This window comes from Eucalyptus grandis, chromosome 2, assembly GCF_016545825.1.
Source record: "Eucalyptus grandis isolate ANBG69807.140 chromosome 2, ASM1654582v1, whole genome shotgun sequence".
Lineage (NCBI taxonomy): Eukaryota > Viridiplantae > Streptophyta > Magnoliopsida > Myrtales > Myrtaceae > Eucalyptus > Eucalyptus grandis.
This window is the reverse complement of record NC_052613.1, coordinates 54,928,633-54,949,708: the sequence shown is the minus strand read 5'-3', so window position 1 is coordinate 54,949,708 and position 21,076 is coordinate 54,928,633. Positions and strand designations below refer to the sequence as shown.

Sequence of the window (21,076 nt, the reverse complement as noted above, 5' to 3'; positions counted from 1 at the left end):
TGCACACGATGCATTAGGTATCTAGAAAGAAAATTCAAAAATCTTGTTGTTGTGAAAAACCAAATCATTTGTCTAAAGAATAGCAAATCTGTCTAGAGTTGCTTAGATTTTTATTTCGATTGAGAGAACATAATTTTTACATTTAATCATTTTTCATCTTGACAGTCCCAACTGTCTTCCCACGTATGAAAAGAAATTTATCAAGGAAACTGTTGTCTCTTTTTATTGTTTAAGTTGTATTTAGGTTATTGTCATGGAACCCCTCGTGTAGCCAGCAGTAAACTTGAAAATTACTCGTGATTAATCATATTGTTCATTGAAATATACGTAGCCCAATTATAAATGTCAATGGCCTAATTTTTAGCACAAGCTATGACATATGATCGTAAAAGATAAAGAAATCTATCGTAAAGTTCATGATGGAGCATTATAAGTGATTGAACTTCGGTAAGGTCAAATATTATAAGATTATAATTTGATTTTTATATTATACGGAAAGTGAAAAGAGCAGGCTTCCTATTATATCAATAATCTTTTACCTTGTTTATTAGGCGGGCTTCATTATTTGGCTAGAAAATCGCATAAGAAAATAAGTATCACCAATTGCACAATTTTCCAATTTGAAACGAAAGGACTGAAAAAGAAAATTTAACCCTAAATCTGAAAAGTAATGCGACCATGTAAATATATGTAACATTATGGACTTGAGCAGGTCCTTAAATTGCTCAATGGAGGTAAAGGCGGGAGAACCGCTCTTGGGTGGGTGACCTCGTACTTGCCTCCCCATCCCCTCAATTGAGTGGATAGACATAGGCTGGGGATTTGGGGGTCCATAGGCAATGAAGGTGGGTAACCAATCCCAGAAACACTGCGTTAGGGGCAACTCTAGCTACGACTGGGCTGGCATGGGGTAACCAATCCCTGTCCCTTGCCCGACGTGATATGGAGTGGGTAAAAATCCCACGGCTGTTTGACCATGCCTTATGGCACAATTCCTTAACCAACTGGATCAAGCAGTTCCCCCGGCTAGAAAATCGCCATGAGGAAATAAGTATCACCACTTGGATAATTTTCCAATTTGAAATGAAAGGATTGAAAAAAGAAAATTTAACCCCTAAATCTGAAAAGTAATGCAACCATGTAAATATATGTAACATTCTATCAAACCCACAACATTATATTTTCAAGGGGATATTGTAAAATCACTCTTGAAAAAACTAGTCATATACATTTTAATTACTGGTATGACATCTAGTCATTATTAGTCGTCATATGTGGCACGCCGATGTAAACAACTATACTCGAAACAACATCCCACGTGAATCACCATGTCAACAATTTTCGATGACAATTGGATAGAAAGACTTCATTGAATTTGCACAATAGTTTAAGACTATGTTGGCAAAATTAAAAAGTTTAGAATTAAATTGCCATCAATACAATAGGTTTATGATTGACTTGGTCAGTTTTCATAAAGTTATTGTAGTAACACAGATTGCTAAAACAATTATATGTCACACCACTTATAATAAATACTATCCAAAATAAATCCTAGTCAATTTAAAATAGGATAAAGTTTATCATATACTATATTCGGTGCCCATTTAAGATAGGATAAATTCATATTTAAGAGAGATATATGTTGGATAAAAATTATTTCATTAGGGAAGAGGGACAAATGTGGATATGTTTTATAATATCTATAATACAAAAATATATTTCTCAAAAAACAAACTTATTAAATTAATAAAAATATAAAATAATATTTGAATTCTTAATTCAAAATGACAAAAATAACAACGATTTTTTTATTTATTTCTATTTTTATTTGTATATTCTTAAAAAATATCTTATAATATAAATTCAATATATATAAATATATTAATAGTATTTATATTTATTGCATATTTGAGGTATTTTGGGAATATTAGAATAGTTTACTATATAAAAAAAAAAAAATTATTAGAGAATGAAGGAAGGGAAAAAAGAAAAAAAAAAAGAAGAAAATAATTTAAAAAGAGCAGGGAAAATAATAAAAATAAGCAAATAAAAAGGAAATAGGCAAGAGTATTGTGGGATATTTTTACAGTCTTCCTTTAAATAAATTTTAGGTTCTTCTACATTAATATGCCTTTTATACTAAACAACGGCTATAATAGAATACGAAAATATCCAATTTTAAAATTGCAATTCACCAATTAGTAGATAAGATATAACAAAATCTCTTAATTTTATATTTTATTATATCTAGTCTTATCAAGCAATAACCCAAAACATTAAAGAATCCTTTTTCTACTGTAATTAGGCTTTTCAAGGCTAACTTAACGAGCAAGAGTTGGGGTCCAAGTCATTGGATTGTCGTTTAGTGATTTTTTTTTGTCGTTTAGTGAGTTTGAAGCCTACAACTAATTGGGGATTTAACATAATACGTAATAACTAAAACGACAATATCCTGGTTGGTTGAGTTGACCCACCAAAATTCATAAAGAATTGCAAAGAAGGCATTCAAGCTTTAGCACACTTCCGTGCCTCGGTATATTTACTGAACATTTTATTAATGTTGAAGCACTAAAGTTGCACATAATGTTATAATTAAACTATATCACATATCATTTAGGTAATATTAAGTTATTCGTGAAATTGCGGACATGGTGGTCCAAAAAGGATAGGGTTAATACCTTGAAAAAGCCCAAACTGGTACATTTGTGACAAATTTACCACAAACTATTTTTTTTACCACAAAAAACCCCAAACTGGTATACCTTTGACAAATTTATCCCAAACTGGTACACTTATGACAAATTTACTCACCATTAGTTTTCGTTAAATTTTACTATCAAATTATTAAGTTAAATGACACGTGACAGTTCACTAGTATACCGATTTGAGATTTTATGCTCCGTTTGTCATAGTTTACAATTTTTATGATTTTTTTTGTGGTATTAATCCAATTTAGAGGAGGGTATATTTGCCACAAATTTACTAATTTGGGATTTTTTGTGGTTGAATAAATTAGTTTGGGGTAAATTTGTCATAAATGTACCAGTTTAAGATTTTTTATTGTCAGTCGAGGTAAATTTATCACGAGTATACTAGTTTAGGGTTTTTCGGGATCAAAAATAGTTTTAGATAAATTTGTCATTTTGTCTGGTTGGGATTTTTCGGAGTATTAACCCAAAAGAATAATGGGTTAAATTATCTTTTAGAGTGATTTGCATCTTAATCGCTCCCTTCTTTAGGTCGGTGTCCCAAAATCAAGGGCTAGTTTAGTTTTTAAGATCAATTTATGTTATGTTACACTCAAAAGCTGTGGGGCCAATTATGGCTTAAATTTTTTAGGACAAATTTATTCAACGCCTAATGGAAATCTAAAGCTACGGAAATTCGCCTGATGACTAACGGCAGTTTATTATATAATAAAGAAATTAAGAAGGAGGAGATAATTGTTAGGTTGCTAAACCAAATACTACTCACATTAGGATTATATTCCTAGTTTGAATTATTTAATCCGGAAATTATATAAAAGAGATGGGTGATGACTTTTGCCCATTTAGTCGTTGAAGGAGTTTTTTTACCTTTAACAGTCAATTGTGTAGCTTGTACGTAGATTATAATACCTCGAAGAAAAAATCTCGAGTGTTTTGAAGTTAAGAATTTTTGGAATCTTTTTGAGATTGAGAGATTATTTAAAAGTCTCCCCTTTTAATGGAATAGGTCACATCTATAAGACCACATGAAAACGTTATCCAATCTACTCTTCGTCTATATATATTTTGGTTGGATCGTTTTCTTTACTGCACAGTAGGCACACACTTGCAGCGAAAGAGGCTCTATCGTCGAGGCAAGGATGGAGAACAATGATCGCAGCCACAGCCGCCATTGCGACGACCAGCCAAAGGGAACGCACGTCAACGGTCAACGGAATGCCGGCGTCGACCAATGCATGACGTCTTCGAGCCAAGAACTAGTGGCGGCGCCGCCGCGGCCGTCATCCGAGGACGATTTCCAGCTCGAGTTTCCACTCGGGTTCAGATTCGCCCCCACCGACGAGGACCTCATTCTGTATTACTTGAAGCCCAAAATCGCAGGCGATCCGATTCCGCTTGCTGACTTCTTCGCCGACGTCGATCTCTACCAGTTTGACCCCAGAGAGCTCATCGGTACGTACGTATACGCGGCCGCCGTATAGACTCAGGCTCCGGTCGGTTTGTAGTGTACGCGCATTCATGCTTGAAGATTGGACTTCTTGTTCTGTCGTTCCTCCGTTTGAATTTCTTGGCTTTCTGGGCTTGTTTGGTTTTCTTTCTTTGACTTTCTTGGCGTTTCTTTGATCTTTTTACCATTATTATTTTTATCTTTATTTGTATCTTATCTCTAGAGGAAAATACTTAGAATGGAAACTATTCGTTGTTTTACATACACCCTTGGCGAAAATAGGTAAGAGTAGTTTATTCCATATGGAGAATTATCAAAAATATACTAAACTTATTATAATTGTGTTAATCCGATTATAAATCTTTTCTTTGGCTATTCAGTCTTAAACTTATCATTCCAGCCAATTTTTGCCGATTAATGCTGACTTTGATAATTTTTAATAATTCTTTATTTTTTTCAAAGTTTTTTAATATTTTTAATTTTTAATTTTCCTCTTCTTCCTTCTTAGATCTAGGTGAGGCCAATGCCACAGGTGAAAGTGGCCTCGCCTAGTGGTCAGGCAACCTCGCTGAAACCTCATCAGCCATTGTTGGAAAGGAAGCAAAAGAAGGAAGAGGGGAAAAAGAAAAAGAAAAGAAAAGAAAAAATATTTTCAAAATCTGCTTACGTTAACATTCGCCAAACGGCCGGATGAACTGAATTGCACAATTATAAAAAATTTATGACTGAATTGATTAAAAAAAAAAAAGCTAAAATCTGAATTGGTATAATTATAATAAGTTTAAGAATTTTTGGTAATATTTCCCTTATTTCGTGGTATAGTCAGAATCTAAGTTTAAAGGCAGTAGAAATTACTCTTATGCAACTCATTTCATGATTCTCCAGAGAGCCACAAGGCAGCGGGCAAAGGTGAGGACGAGTGGTACTTCTTCACCCCGAGGGACAGGAAGTATCCGAACGGGTCGAGGCCGAATCGCCGCACGCCCGGCGGGTTTTGGAAGGCGACCACGAAGGATAGCGTCATCCAGATGGAGAACATGACGATCGGGTACAAGAGGCTGTTGGCCTTCTCTCGAGGAGCCTCGCCAAGACGAGGCGACGGGACGGCCTTGAGCATGCACGAGTATAGGTTGGCGGAGGACGAGAAGAGGAACCGCACCGGGACAGACGAGAAGAAGGGAGCGAAGGACAAGAGGGTTTGGATTCATACGTTCATGTCGACATTATCGTATCTCAGTTTTCCTTTTCGTTACACTTAACGCAAAATTGTTGATGTCTTTGTGACGTGCGTTGTGGCAGTTGGATGAGTGGGTTCTGTGCAAGGTCTTCACGCCCAAGCATGCAAAGCATTCGAAGAACGGCCGGAAATCTGATCACCCACTGAAGACAAGGAACGAACAGAACCATGATCAGCCAGACGGCAACGGTGATGATGCCCCGACGACCACCGGCAAGAATCGAGGCCGAACAAAGGGTATTGTTGTTGATGAAGATGATGGCTACTTGCAAGACCTTCAATCCACGCCAACTCACAAGCTCAACATGGGCCGGCAAGTCGATGTCGCCGACAACTATCAACTGCCTCAGAGTTCTCAGATAAGTGCTCTCGGCGGTCTGGAGACCGACCGACCAGCCTACAATGTTTTGCCATATAGCAGCCATACAGACCCCGACTCAATGGCGCACTGTCCGAGTGAGATGCAGATCAGCGTACATCTACAAGTCCAGCGGGTGGCCACGCAGCCCGCGAGCCTCGGGCCTCCTACCGGCAATGCTCCTCCTGAATCACATCCAAGCAGAAGCTGTCGCCTTCCCGCACACTCCACTCGCCATAATCCTCGTCCAGTAGTGGTGCATAGCTTCAAGGATTTAATCAGCACCAACCCATAGAATTCGCTCCCACATAATAGGTGATCAGATATCCAAGCGAGTTCTTATGATATATATTGACTCTAGCTACCATTAGCAAGCAGTTGGGATGGGAGGTTTTACTTGGATTTGGATTATTAATCAACTCTTGTGAATTTGATACTTCTTTTTCTCTCATCACGTTGTTATACAGATTTTGTGTTCGTGGATTTTTTCTTTGCTAGTGCGAAAAAATCGGCCTTGTCCTTTTGTTTTGGTGTCCGTAAATTTTCATGTCTGAAGGAAGGAAAGCCGATGAACTATCTTAAGATGTTCGTTTTAGTGATTCTATGGGCGGGCCGGCGAGTCTCAAAGCCCGTGCCCTGGCCCGCTTGATTCATCGGCCGGTGTTGGAAAAAAAGTTCCAGGCCCGGCAAGTAAGCCGAAAGAAAGCGGTCAAGTCCGCCCATTCTCCAGGCAGGCCTCACGGGGCATGCGAAGAACACTAATCAACCAAGAATGTTATGTTAGGTGGAGTCGAGGACGGAGATTTCTCGACTGTCGAGTTCCCGGCACAAGGTCTCCGCTCCCGGCAGGTCGCTAGCCCTTATGGCATTTGATTGAATAGAGGAGGGACTTTGTGCAGCAAAATGTTGAAAGACAACCCGTTTTGAGCAGAGGCTCTAGGATTTTCCTCATCGCTCTTCGCATCATGGTCCTGTGCTTTGTGCCACTAGTAAAAACTGGATGGGAAAGTTGTGTTGTTTCCCTGACACATTGGCAAAATCTGCTTGGACTTGATCATCCCTTTACAACATCACTGTGCTAATGTGCAATTTATCATTGATCCTTCGATTCAACAGTAGCAAAATTTGCAAATCTTTCGAATGGTTTTTACTAATGGAAGCAAGAACTTAATCACCAAAATAAAGTAGCAAGACTTTTCTTCTTTTTTTTTGGGGGAGAAAGCGAAATAGAAGCTGAAATGCCATGAACTTTCTAGCCGAGGCTTTCCTCGCCACCAGTTTCTCTGCAGATAACAAGAGATACACGTGGCAAGCACCCATTAGGGCCACACTTGTCTCAAGATAAGGAAATGGATGATGCCCTCTCCCCCCCAACAAGCGCTTTGCACTTGCCATCCTGCTCGACCCTCAAATAATAACAATTCCCTCCCCCACAAACGTAAAGTTGCAAGTCGAGAGAAGCTGAGAAAGAAAGCGAAACGCTCACCCAACAACGCTTGCAACAGCAGCAATGGCTTCCATGACCATGACAGCCTCCTTCCTCGCCGGCTCGTCGGCTGTGGTCGGCAAGCTCCCATCGGCCAAGGTCTCGAGGGGGCTCTTCGTGGCCAAGGCCTCGAGAGCCACCGAGGCCGAGAAGGCCAGCCTTGAAGTCGATGCCACCAAGGAAGAGAGAGCCAACGGGAGGAGGGACTTGGTCTTTGCCGCCGCAGCCGCAGCCGCATGCGCCGTCGCGAGGGCCGCTGTTGCTGAGGAGGAAGAGGAGCCAAGGAGAGGGACTCCCGAGGCCAAGAAGAAGTATGCTCCTATTTGCGTGACAATGCCCACTGCTCGCGTATGCCGCAAATGAGGGTCAGGAATTTGGCAACTCCTTTTTACCCCTCTTGCTTTCGTGTTGATTTGGGAATGATGATATGTTTGTAAAACCTGGTATTCTAATTTCTTGCTATCTTGGGACTAATCGATCACCATTCTATCTAAGTCCGCTTCGTTCGTCTGAGTCACACTTTCCTGTTGCTTTCCAACTTGAATATTGATTTCGACGTCGGGCTATCCTTTCTACTTGCGCGGGTGTGATCGTCGGTACTTGTCGGGCAGTGAATTTCGAAGGAGAGAATACTTTAGATGCATATCTTCTTCGGAATTGCATTATCCAAATTCACTCAGGACTGGCAATTGGCTCTGGCCAGTAGAGATTTTCCCCACGGCAAAGCGTTACCCATCCGACTTAGTAGCAGCGGCCAGTTTGCATTAGGTCTGGACTCATTCAACAACCAGCTTTCATGTATAAACAGTTACTGCGTGTCGCCAGAACCAACTCATTATCGTAGTAACTCTGCGAAAACATACATGAAATTTTACAATGTTCTGAAAGAGTTGCAACATGTAAAGATGATGCGATTCGACCGAACTGCATCCCACGCATGTTGCCGGCCGCCGCAGTACAATCCCCATAATAAGGCCCACGGGTTTTGGTGCGGTGTTCGATCACCGACAAGCTTATGCTGTAAAGCCAACCAGCATACAAGGTGAATCATACAAAGCAGCTACAGGCAACAGAAGAAATTTGATTACTCGAGTGAAAGGAAATTACAAAAGGGAAAAGAAAACTCAATTGTTTACACCGACTCGAGGTCTTGCAAAAGCTGGAAAAACAAACTGATGGAAGTAAGAGATAAAAAACAACGACACCTCGCACTGCATCTACTCGACAGGAGCCGTTACTGTATGGTAACGACATAGACAAAACGGTAGATCATCTTCTTATTCAACTCGGCATTGGTGAGGCAGGCATTAAAAAAGATCGATTTGAACTGCTATCTCACTCAGCCTTCCCATTTTGCTGGGCAGCGACAAAGTTCCGGACTACTTCTATGGCTAATTGATGAGCACTTTTGTCCTGCACCTTTGCCAGTTCTTCCATGGCCTCGTATGTCTCCTTATCAGCAAATAGCTTCAGGTTGTAGCGCGCAGGTGCCTTTATGACACCATCCCACTTGTCAACCCACTCTTGAAGCTTCTCAAATCCCTGGTGGAAAACAAGACCGTTAAAGAAAATTGGCTAGCCCACAATTAAGGAAAAGAAAGGACGTAATAACAGATCATACAATCTCATTCTTGACAAATATTGGCTAAAAATATTCCTAATCTGATAAAAAACTATAAAATATTGGCAAGCTGTAATTATTTGGTGCTAACCACACGATTAGTGAAGTCGCCGAATGATTCCTTGGATTGTCTCTTACGCTTCCAATAGTAGAAAAGAGGTTCAAAAACCTTCGAGATCCTGAACTTTAACCTTATTCATAAAAGTTCTTGCTATTGATGTCTGATTTGGTGTCCCTCCGAGCCAAATCTGTTTTTCCACACAAATTAAAGGTTAAAATGAGTTTATTCTGATAGTTTTCAGGAGATATAAGGCATTGAGAAAGTGTAAGACGTACCTGGTAACTGTTAGGACCATCACCAACAAGTCCAAGTTCAGCCATGTATGGTCTAGCACAGCCGTTAGGGCAGCCAGTTACCCTTATCACAAGAGATTCATTGTACTTAAGACCAACCTACAACGCCAGTGCCAACGAACCTTTTCAGATACTGAACTGCGATAATATGGCATTACACGACTGAGCTGTCATGAATGGGTGGTCATATACCTTATCAAATACAGCTCGAGCCCGCTTAAGTAGATCAGGTATTCCTCGTTCAGCTTCAGTTATTGCCAATGGACATAGAGGCAATGCAGGGCACGCCATTGCAGTTATATTGAGAGAGTCCACGTATTTAGGTTCCTGTCCACAATCACAACTTTCTTATTATTGTGCAGTGAAATTATACAATCTCTGAGTGTCATAATATCAAAGACAATGTCTGGATCTAGAGTCAACAGCAATGTCCTCTGGGAGGTTGCAACCATATAATAAACAGTTTCCATGTCGTATTCAACTTTAGGGAGCAAAAGGACTCCTCCTTGAGAGAAATTTCTTACTGACGGCACTGGAATCCTTAAAACCTCCAAGCACAGCTTAAATAGCCATACAAGCGGACTCAATTGTGCACATATCAACACAGTGATTTGAAAAAGCATCGCTCTGTTTACAGATTTTTATCCCGCACAAAAGCACATACCTTCCGTGATTATGCTACTGAAACAACATGCAAATGGAAATGAGATGTTCTTAACTAGAGTGGACAAATTTCTTAAAGGATATTAAATCATCACATAACACTAACACCAGAGTGAGAATAGTATCTCCAACGCAACTTACCAGAAAACCACCCTGTGCAAGAGCTTTTGTGATAGGACGCTTCCACGCATTCCGTATATCACACAATATTAAATTCTGGTTTGGTGTGAGACGAACATTGAGATTATATTTCTCTATTATCTCTCTTAGTGTCTTTTTCATATTCCCCCCAATACGTCCATTATCAACATGCAGCCCGCAAAACCAACCACCATCTCCTGCCAAAAACATTTGAGAATCACAAATCAGAGATCATATGGGTCAAGCATGGTACAAGAATGTTAAGGCCAGATATAGGACACAGAATTATCAGAATGCAACAGATATCAAGATCCCTCAGAATAAGAAAATGATAGCAAACAATGAAAAATACACACACCTGCTTCTGCCATCCCAGGTAACTCTTGAACTCCCACTCTGGTAATTCACGAATTGGCTCAAATTTTCTGCCATAATACTGCTCAACAACGCTTCTGAACTTTTCAATTCCCCAAGAACTAACCAAATATTTCATTCTACTATATTTGCGATCATCTCTTCTCCCATTTTCTCTGTGTAACAACAATAGCCTTTATTGCATACAAAATGTCCTCTTTTGGTACGTAACCCAAAGGTTCTGACAGGCGGGCAAAGGTAGTCTCCACCCTATGCGTTCTTCCCATACCACCACCAACCTGCAAAAGAAAATATCACAATTATGCAATTAAAAAAAAAAAGCATTTAAGAAAAAATGTCAGTCAATATCCAATAGAAACACGAGTCATCTTACATATAAGTTAAATCCTTGAGGCTCTCCCTCCTCATTAGAGATGACAACAACTCCAACGTCATTTGTAAAGATATCAACCGAGTTATCTGTGGGCACAGTAACAGCAATTTTGAACTTCCTGGGCAAGAATTGAGTTCCATAAATTGGCTCAGGGGAGTCAGGGAAGTTTGTTCCATGAGAATTATCGTTTCGAGCCTTAACAACCTCAGCAGGTTCATCTGAGGTGATTTTCTCTCCATTTACCCACATATCAAAGTAGAAACCCGACTGCGGTGTAAGAAGTGCAGCAATATTTTCCGCAGTTTCTTGTGCAAATTTGTAATCCTTTCTCGCATATGGGGCAGCAGGGGCAAGAACATTTCGGTTGAGATCTCCACAAGCACCGAGAGTTGAGCCCATGTTCATAATTATCGTGCTCATCACTGTCTTGAGGTCCTTCTTCAGGACTCCATGGAGCTGAAATGTTTGTCTTGTAGTCAAACGAAGTGTTCCTATTCCAAACTGATCAGCAAGATCATCCATGACCAAATAAAGTTGGTTGGGAACGTTTCCAAAGGGGTTCTTTGTACGAAGCATGAACGAATATGATCTTCCCCCACGTTCGTCCCTGTTGTACTGTTGATAGCTCCCATGGAACTTGATGATTTGGATAGCAGATTCATTTATGTTGGGGGCATCTGTCAGCAGTTCCTCATTGAGAGGGTACCTTATGTAATTACTTTGTTCTTTAATTATTTCAACCTTGCTACGTTTAGGCTCAGCAGCAGTTTCAGGCTTTATTGGCTGCACATTGTTAAGAAAACTCATGAAGAAAGAGGCATAAATTATCTGCTACTTAGAAAGCAAAAATTCAAGTCATAATAGCTTCCTGTCAAGATAGAGGATGCATCTGGTCTTCCCCATTGTTTATACATTATTCAAATTTATGGATAAAAGCAAGATGAAGAACAAAGATGCAAAAAAGGAAAGTGATCCCGGAGTACTAATTAACCCATGCAGTAAGTCGAACACCGAGAATTCGAGTACAGATACAAATTAAGCTTGCAAAGCCAAAAGAGATGGCTTTAACAATCCTAGTCTGACAGAAGGAAGGTGTTGTTTTATCAAGAGTTTGATTATGATGATGCACGTTCTCCCTGTAGGAACTTACCGAGTGCAAGTCCATATCTATCGCTGGCAATTTATGAAAAGAAAAAAAGATTTTTGGCAGCGTGCCTTAAGCAAGAGATCTATAATTGTGAAAATGGAAAAGCAATCTATTTTTCGCCTAAAACAATTTTCTTTAGCAGCGCTCTTCACATTTTTCAATTTTTTTTTTTTTTCAAGAATGTTTCAAGCAGAATCAGCGTTCTCTCCCTCAACTTTCCTAAACCACACACCCCAAAAGGAAAACCAAAAAAGAGAAAAAAGCTGCCAACTTTCAGTCTTTCATTTTCATTGTACCGATTTCCCAATCAATCTTGACCCCCCAAAATCTCCAAAGTCTCCAAATACATGCAAAGGGAAGGCCAGCAAAATGCCAATTCGAGCAAGAGAGAAGGCAACGAACTAAAATCCAGACAGGAAATGCAAACAATTCCCGAGCAAAAACCCGGAACCCAGAGGAGCGAACCAGGACTCACCGTCGACACGGCTCTCACGACCGACGCGCTCGAGGGAGCAGAAGAGGAGGAGCCAGACGAGAGCAACAGCGCGTTCAGCTGCCTCGCGAGCGGAACCGAGCCCGAAGACTTGAGCCCGGTGAAGCTCCGGAACGCCGCCGCCGCCGCCGCCCTGCGATCGCCCGGCACCGCCGTGCTCGCAGCTCAAGCGCCGTCGCCATGACCGATCAACAACCTCCCTCGGCGCCCCCGTCCAAGGCACGGCCGGCTAGGGTTTCGAAGCGGAGGGACAGCGAAGCGAAGCGGAAGCGGAAGCGGCGCGGAGCGCGAATGAGATTATCTGAGATTGGGTGGTGGTGGTGGTAATGGAGAAGCTGAAAAAGCGAAGTGCCCTCAGTGCGGGATTATTATTATATCAAATTATATGAGTGCATCTCTCCAAATCGACCTTTTCTTCATTTTATTATTATTTTTTGAGCGGGGTTCCTTTCGTATTTTTTATCTAATTCGCTCGAGGTCCGCTAACGTGCGCCGCCGCGTCACGTGCCTGACACGGGCAAGTGGGCGCGAACCCGCTCGCGTCCTTCGCACGCGCTCGCCGGAATGACCTGACGATCCAGATGAGGCGCGTGGCGGGCGTGGGCCTCTTTCGCGAAACCCCAAATTTGGCTACGACGACACGTTGAACCTGGACGGGATTTTGACTAGCCGGGGGTCCGACCGGGGTCAACTAGGGCTGCGGCGGTTTTCGGTCTAATTTTTTAACTGCCAAAAAAAGGAAAGGTCACTTGGAAAAAGAGTGGCGATTCGAAACGCTCGGCTCCACGATCGTCATTTCACTTTACAGATCACGACAGAGATTCCTTATTCGACTCGCTCGTGTGGGAGAAGCGAGCACTAGGGGTGAACATTGGTTTCGCCATAAAAATCCAGTTCCATCCGCATTGCTTCTTTTATCTTCTCATTTCTTGTTGTAGTAGATGGATGAGCTCCACTTGTTCCAAATTCTAATGAGACCAAGTTCGGTTCATAGTTCCATTTTTCTTTTCCTATATTATACAGCCCAGTTCTATTTTCCCTAGACATGACTAAATTGGATAGGAAAGCCAGGATTGAAAACCAGATCAAAATTGAGGATCGAGATCCAAGTCGAAAACCAAACCGTCTTGCATTAAGTTTCTCCTATCTTCTCATTTCAGCAATAGATGGATGAGCTCCTTGACGTCAAGCTGTGCTAGTTACTCTCGTGTTTCTTTGAACTTTCTGTGTGCTAGTCAAAACAATGTGTTTCTTCGAACTTTTTGTGATTCGCGAGGCCTCAGGCCTCCCTAGCCTAGGGTGAGCTTGAAGCTTGCGAATCTAGCGAGGCCTCAAGCCTCTTTAAGTATGGCGAGGGCTCAAGCTCGCCCGACAGCTTGGCAACCAGCTAACGAAGAAACTAAGAAAAAGAAAAATTACATAAAAATTAAAAATAATTAAAATTTTCAATTTTTTAAATGTTTTTGTAAGAATAAATGTTTCTTTAACCAATGACCCAAGTTTGAGTGTAGACAATCCACACATAGCTTTTGTGGACCCGAGCCTCAAGGTTGAGACCAAAGCTTAAGCGTCAAGTACTCGAGTTGCTTTTCATAGACTATAGCTTGGGTGCCGAAGCATTGGGTACCAAGTTTCAGGCTTGGCTTTAATAGACCCAAGCATGGGCGATGGGATCTCGAGCACAAGCTTGGCCATCAAAGGCTTAATCTTGAACGTTGAGATCTAGGAGCTGATGTTGCCATTTTCGTGCCCAAGCATAAGGGTGAGTGATTCCAAATTTTGTATAGTTTTCACATGAAATCCGAATCTTACCCGTTGAAATAGGTTTCTTGTTTTTTTGAACCCGGTATATGTCCTACATATTGTATAACTTAGAACCTACCTTATCACGGGTTCTGAGATCAATTCCATTGTCTACCTAACTTTCACCGTATGATTAATTGAACGATTGCATTAAATTAAAACTCTTAATGACCATCATTTACTACTACAATTCATCGAACACAAAGATACAAGAAAAATATAAATATTAATAAAGTTTTAAAATAGAAGCTCGAACTAGTACTTTCACGTTATATACTCATTAATTGATTACAAGTTCTAGGTTCATCCAACTAAAAACCTAGAATTTATTCATTGAAACAGGTTTCTCATTTTTAGAATGTGGAATTTACCCTACATACCTTGGAACCTAGGACCTATAGGTTCCACTGATTCGATTCTTAAGTTCCAAGTTCTATTATAAAATCATGCTCAACTCTTGCCAAGCTAAAATTTCTGATTCAAGCATCGATATTTAATTATATTTTGAAAAATATCTTCCAATTATTTCAAAGAGGAAATAATTTTGCTCATTAAATTTTAATTGGAAAGCATTTTTCACTGATTAAGAAAAATATTTTCTGTTAATTAATTTTCCTAAACAAATTAAATGTCGAAAGATGGAAAAAAAAAAAGTCTTTTGAAAATACGTTTTTTAGGAAACGAACCAACCCTAGTTGCACGTCAGATACGTTAAATACGTTTTTGCGGGCGTCAGCGTCACGCGAACAGAAACGATCACGGGTTTCAAAAGCTCCTGAAACTCAAGACTTGAATATCAGATGTACCGGTCCGTCAAAGAAATCAAGAGCGGGGCAGTTGCGTGGCGGACCGACGCGAACAAAGACGTCAGAGGCTGCTCATGATTAGGAAATACGATTTTAATAAGGAGAAGCGAAATTTGAATTCCTCTGACGCCGAGCGCAGCAGCCGAACAGACAGACAGACGGGAGGGGAATCCACGCGAGGACAAAAGGGCAAGCAAGGGGGGACCACTTCGACGGCCCTTTCAGGAAAAGGCTTATTTTCTTTCTTTAATCCCCTCTAAATTATTCATGAACATGTCTGCAAGCCCGGCCAGCTTGCCCACGGACCTGCGTGCGTGGGCTTGGTCCGATACAGATGCAAAACCAAGTTTTCTGCACAAGCGTAGAGATGCAGTGCGGATATGGCAACTGGGTTTTGTTATCTCCAGGTGTTGAAAATAGACCTTAGAAAATGAACAGTCAGATATATCTCTGTAGGAATATAAAAGCTGGAGAGGCGTGATGCTTGCCTAATTTACCGATGTTGCGCATTTCGAAAGTAGCTCGACTAAGTGTGTTTTTCTGTTGGCTGGCACCGGATCGCGTTGTCACAGGCGAATGTATTAGGGAGTTTCGAGCAGCGACGGCGACGACTGGAGTGAATCCGCGGCTTCTGAAGCTTGTGTTGTGATGGGAGTTTCTGGGGGATAGTCCGGTCCGTCTATGGAGGGTTTGATGACGCTGTAGAACAACAGGTTATACAGGAAGGTGAAGAGCAGGAGGCCGCCGGCTGTGTACGATAGCAAAGATCCCGAAATCTCCATCCCGCCTTCTCCTGTTGTCTGGTCACTTGCCAGCCTCACATCTGAAGCTGCGATGTTCAAGAACACATAAGAAAATAAAATCACGTTAGAGAGTCATCTTTCATAAAAATCCTTTCTTATATGATGGTGAAGGGTTTGCGACAACAAAACCACGAGACAACAGAATACCACCACACCACACCATAAATCAGATGCGATAGACTGTTTAGCTACAGTCAGAGTCCATTGGCCACATCTTCCATGTGCTAAAACTTAGTATCTCTCATGGTTCTGTATTGTGGATTTGCAATGAGAGAACAAAACATATCACGGAGCAAGAGCAGGCGCAAGAAAGTGTCGGCACTGACAAGATACAGTGAATCAATCCAATTATCCCAAGGACAGACTGGAGTATCTACCATCTTGAAGATTGCAGCCATGGACCCTGTACTCTTAAAACTCATTTAACACATGCCAGGTGATGGCCACAGCGCAATGGTGATATTCCAAGACCTGAAACTCCAACATCAGACTCAATTTTTGACCCAGCTACTGGTTGAAACTTAATTGCCTTCTTCGTCGTCATCCCCACAAAAAGTCTATGTAATGCTTATCCTTGACACAACTATAGCAGTGTAAATGAAGCCACAAACACCAAATGCGCAGCTTGACAAGAGTACACTCAAGAGAGTAAAGCCACAGGAACAAGAATCGAAACTACACAGTGGGCGGTACCACGGAGGTTGCGGTGAGAAATCTTCTTAAAAGGTTCTGAATTTATAAAAAAGCAACGTATTCGTCAATTTTGGCTTGAATCTATAACATTCTTTCATTGACATTATATCCACTTTATACTGTTCGGGAATAACTTTTCCTCGGTTGACCTATTAACATGTCTGGAAGACAAATCAAAATACAGTCTTCAAGGCATTTTAAGCTTAGAAGAAAGTATCAAATTTCTCTGTGGGTCCAAAACCATGGACAACCATTCTTCTCTATCCTATAAGTGCAAGAAGCCCCAGCACGGCCCAAATCTCCAATCTCCCTTGTCCTCTATGTTTATGGAACATGCAGCAGCAACTGGTACGCTAGCAGTGAGAATTCTTAGCGCTGCCAGTAGCGGAGATACCGTTAAGAAACGGCCTATACGCACCGCTTTTTAGTTCCTTTCAACTTGTGATTATCTATACAGATAAACAAAGAAAAAGGCAAGTTTTTCACTTCTCATCATATAATTCAAGCGACATAGTTATAAATTTCTAATCATCTTTCACAGGCTCGATATGAAGCATCTTCACGATAACCCCGAACCAATCATGTAACTAAAAACCCCACCAAAAAGTTCTCACTGCAAACTCAGAAAAGAAAACGAGAAAGAAGGGAATTCACAAACGAACAAGATTGCACGGTTTCAGACCGGAACAGGGGCATACCCTTGACTTTTGGAGACGGGGTTCGCTTCTGGGACAGAGACTGGAGCTGCTGGTCGAGCTGCTGAAGGGCTTCGCGAGCCTTGTCCTGGTCTACCTCGAATTGCTTCGAGTCTTCCTCCACCGCACGCACCACCGCGAAACGAGCTCTTCCCTTGAAAACTTCGTACCGTTCGTGGACCAAGAGCTGAGGAGACGCCACGCGCAGGGAAAGCATCTGAGTGGAAAAGAAGGGTGTATAGATTGGCGCGTCGATCGAGAACTGCAGATGGGTTCCCAAGCTTGAGGATGAACCACAGACGAGAGTGGTCTATCTTAACCGGAAAATGCGTCCTTGCCTGCGAGGGAAAAAAGAGGTCGGGCAGCGAAGTTTGAGAGGATCTTAAAAAATTGTGCAAAGAAGGCCCATAGGGTCGGCGTGAAATGGGCCGAATCCAGCCCGTCCCCGGAAGGCCGCTTGTCGCGTTTGGTGGTCAAGGAAAACGGGCCGCCCGGCACCGTCAGCTTGTGAAATGGGTCGATTCTTTGAAAATTTAAGCTTTTGGGGAACCGCACAGGCTATGGCACGATGATTCTCTCCATTGACGGAGCTAGAATTACTTTTAAGGGCGCAAGCGACTTAAAGGTTCAATGCATATTAATCTACACCGTGTAATAAATAGATATAAAAAGATGATTTATGTATATTATTCTTTGTTTTCTACCATAATTAGTATTCTTGAAGTAGTTTTAGCTAGTGAAGTATTTTATGTTTATTTAATGATTTTTTTTATGAACACGTCAAATTTAATTATCATTAGTATTCCACTTTAGAATAAAAAATTGGTTTTATCAAATGTTAGGAGTCCTTACTTGTGTAAACTATGGATAATCACATCAAAATTGATTAATTAAGTTTGATTGATAGTTCTTGGGGGCCTTGGGGGACAAGAACAGTTCTTGGGGCCTTGGGGGACAACCTCGAGATGGCTCTATTATCTTGGGAGAACTATAAAAAAATTCTTATACCTATTATAATAATGTCAGTTTAATCTTAAAATTTAGCCAATTCAATCCTAAACATTTTATAATTATGTCAATTCAATTTATCCGATCAAATTCGGTTGGCTAGCGCTAACGTGAATACTAGCCAATACTGGCTGTTCATGAATATTGACATGGATAATTTTTTAATAATTTTTTTTTATTATTTTCTGAATTTTTAATTTTTTTTTTCCTTTTTTCTCCTTATTCCTTCTTCTTCTGGTTAGTGGCATGACTAGTCAAAGGTGAGGGCTGGTGAGCCTCACCAAGCCATGGTGAGGGCTGGTGGGCCTCACCAAGCCATGGTGAGGGCTGCCCCCACTAGCCATTGGCTGAGGCAGGTCGGATAGACTGAATTGGCACATCTATAAAAGGTTTAGGACTAAATTAGTTAAAAAAAATTATGACTAAATTGGCATAATTGCAATAAGTTTGAGAATTTTTTGGTATTTTTTCCAATTATCACTTACGCCTCGTCATTTGGTTCAATGCTAGATTGGATTTCTTCAGAAGCAAGATTCTAATTTTTACGATTTTCATGCTTGGAGAGAGATGAAATATCGGATTTGGTTCCACACAATATAGGATTTCTCAAAAAGAGTGCGAAATTGGGATTACCTAGCAATAATTTGGATCAGGATTCCAATGCTACATTCCTAATGAAACAAAATTATTAGAAACCCAACTTTATTGCCGCTGCTACTGTCGGTCACCAGTCGTTCGGTCCCGCTAGCGCCATTGGGGGGAGGGGAGGGCGTGAGAAATATTCTTTCTTCGAAGGCCAAAACTTTGTGCAATCCAAATGCATCGAAAGAGATCTCATTCCAATGAATAAGATTTCTAGAAATGAGAATTCATTTGAGGATTCCTAATCATAAGATCGAACGAGGCCTCGTTCCAAACTCTAAACAACTGTCCTGACAATGATTGTACCATACGGCAGTGACCTTTTGCATTGCTAGAAGAGGGACCCGAATCTCGGACTCGGATTGAGAAAATTCTCATCTTTTGGTGACAATTCAAACATGTAAGTACCGAATCTGCTTAATCACTTAGATTTTCCTTTTAAAACGCGCCATTTTCAAGTTAATCCCCCCTGTCGGGCCAAAGCCTAGGATTCTCGAGTCCTTCTAGGAACTAGCAAAACCATGGAAAGTCTTCTCGTTCCTTAACGCGCTAACCCTCGTCTTAAAAGTAGAGCGCCCATCGCAATGGTTTCCCCTTGCTAATGATATCCCGACAAGAGTGCATGGCCAAACGCCATCCTTCTCCCTCTTTAATCAAACATTAACATCACCTTTTGAGATCCTGGATGAGAATAACCCGTGTGAACTTTGACCCATGCTTTCGACCGTGCTCGATCGCATGGAGGCCCACCCGACTGATATTCTATATTTAGGAACCTAGAATAGTCCATAGATAGTATTGAATAGAGGTCAAATATCAAATGCTATCAAACTAGGATAGGCACACTCGACCGACAAGTGTAGATGAATGCTTCACTCCTTGAGCTTACTTTTGAGGTAAGAGATTTCTAAAACTAGCCAACACTAGTATTAGAGCTTAGATTACCAACACGTTTAGACACAACGATCACTTGAAAATAGTTGTTCTAGCTCTAAATTAAGCCCATTGTGTGAGAGAGAGATTATCGTGGTTTATCCCTCATACCTCATTGAGGAGATTATGGAATGGATTGGTGATCAGTTTATAAGTACGAGAAAAAGTCTTACCATTTGAATTAGCTTTTAAGGTAAAATAGGCTCAAAATCACCCAACACTAATATTAGATCTCGGACTCAATAGTCATTCGAGAGATACAGGTTATTGTGACTTCGACCTAGAGCCCAATATGTGAGGGAGAGATTGTAAAAGTTATCCTATATTGATTGTGAAAGAGGCTATTGATCAATTTATAAGTGTGTGAGAAAATCTCACTTTTTGAATTAGCTTTTTGGATGAGAGAGATTTAAGACCACCCAACATTACTAAGAAGTAAGATGGATAAAAAATGAAAGTAGAACAGCTAAACTGTATAGTTATTCTTCCATTTAATTAAATGTCTACTCTCTAATATAATGAAGATATTTAATTTTTGATCTAATATAATCTAATCTTGTTAACCTAGGGGTGTTTTATGGCAATAGAAACCTAATTGATTTTGTTAACCCGAGGGCGTCTGATGTGAACATGATTTACCACGCTGCGTTTTGACCAGAAAGTTAAAGAAGATAGAAAAACCTTTGGTGAAAGAAATGTGGGGGCAACCTCGGATTCTAGAAAAGTTGGCGATGCGTGGAACCTAAGAAAAAAACAAACACATCCCGGTAACAACACGAAAGAAAAATCACCACCATGTGTCTTGATTTGTCGGATATTTCAATTCATTAATAAAGTCAGTCGTCGCGCAAGGACAACCATCCATCCGACTCAGCTTCTTCTGCCGTTCAATTCGCGCATATTTTCCTCATTCCGAGGCGATTCTGAAAACCCTAATCATCATATTTTTCTCTCCATGCACACGCGCGCACAGTACTCAGGTGTTCACATTATATCTCTAGGGTGCAAAGCCAATCTATCCGCGGCGACCGAGGTCATGCAGACATATAAAAGACAAGGGTTTGAGTTTCGCTATCTCTTGCATGTGAAACATAATATCCGGTGTCTTCTGCAATGATCGAACTTCAGATACCACACGCATCTCCGCCTCGAACGTTGCTGTATTTTCCATGTTTATGCCGCGGATCAAGTGAGAAACAATGGTTGCTTAAAACCCTAGTTAACTCGAAGATGATGAACATGCAAATGACCATCATCATCGTGATGCCCAGCAAAGTTGGGTCCACACGA

The 21,076-nt window shown here is 41.0% G+C and overlaps 4 protein-coding genes across 4 annotated transcripts; 2 read left to right on the top strand and 2 right to left on the bottom strand.

Annotated features, from left to right (window-relative positions):
* The first annotated feature begins 3,847 nt into the window (after positions 1-3,847).
* Positions 3,848-6,045, top strand: LOC108955987 (NAC domain-containing protein 101). The gene is made up of 3 exons (XM_018864853.2): positions 3,848-4,160; positions 5,041-5,351; positions 5,455-6,045. Exons 1-3 carry the CDS (start codon positions 3,848-3,850, stop codon positions 6,043-6,045), a joined length of 1,215 nt encoding a protein of 404 aa, XP_018720398.2.
* Positions 6,046-7,130: 1,085 nt separating this feature from the next.
* LOC104433848 (photosystem II 5 kDa protein, chloroplastic) lies at positions 7,131-7,753 on the top strand. The gene has a single exon (XM_010046723.3). The coding sequence runs from the start codon at positions 7,261-7,263 to the stop codon at positions 7,597-7,599; it is 339 nt and encodes a 112-aa protein (XP_010045025.2). The 5' UTR covers positions 7,131-7,260; the 3' UTR covers positions 7,600-7,753.
* Positions 7,754-8,297: 544 nt separating this feature from the next.
* On the bottom strand, positions 8,298-15,522 carry LOC104433847 (sulfite reductase 1 [ferredoxin], chloroplastic). The gene is given in 11 exon segments (XM_039307231.1): positions 8,298-8,778; positions 8,949-9,030; positions 9,032-9,105; positions 9,194-9,310; positions 9,404-9,538; positions 10,016-10,209; positions 10,370-10,548; positions 10,550-10,668; positions 10,764-11,546; positions 12,386-12,567; positions 15,510-15,522. Coding segments are annotated over 11 exon segments (2,085 nt in total). The 3' UTR covers positions 8,298-8,571.
* On the bottom strand, positions 15,409-17,507 carry LOC104433845. The gene is made up of 2 exons (XM_010046721.3): positions 17,207-17,507; positions 15,409-15,841 (listed from the first exon to the last, which is right to left on the bottom strand). Exons 1-2 carry the CDS (start codon positions 17,418-17,420, stop codon positions 15,594-15,596), a joined length of 462 nt encoding a protein of 153 aa, XP_010045023.2. The 5' UTR covers positions 17,421-17,507; the 3' UTR covers positions 15,409-15,593.
* Positions 17,508-21,076: the final 3,569 nt, after the last annotated feature.

Excerpts from the sequence above, each read along its gene's own strand:
- LOC108955987 (XM_018864853.2), top strand. The coding sequence starts at position 3,848 with ATGGAGAACAATGATCGCAGCCACAGCCGCCATTGCGACGACCAGCCA. Across the intron at positions 4,161-5,040 it reads TGACCCCAGAGAGCTCATCG|AGAGCCACAAGGCAGCGGGC; the intron begins GTACGTACGTAT and ends ATGATTCTCCAG. Across the intron at positions 5,352-5,454 it reads AGGGAGCGAAGGACAAGAGG|TTGGATGAGTGGGTTCTGTG; the intron begins GTTTGGATTCAT and ends GCGTTGTGGCAG.
- LOC104433848 (XM_010046723.3), top strand. The coding sequence starts at position 7,261 with ATGGCTTCCATGACCATGACAGCCTCCTTCCTCGCCGGCTCGTCGGCT.
- LOC104433845 (XM_010046721.3), bottom strand. The coding sequence starts at position 17,420 with ATGCTTTCCCTGCGCGTGGCGTCTCCTCAGCTCTTGGTCCACGAACGG. Across the intron at positions 15,842-17,206 it reads CCCGTCTCCAAAAGTCAAGG|CTTCAGATGTGAGGCTGGCA; the intron begins GTATGCCCCTGT and ends TGAACATCGCAG.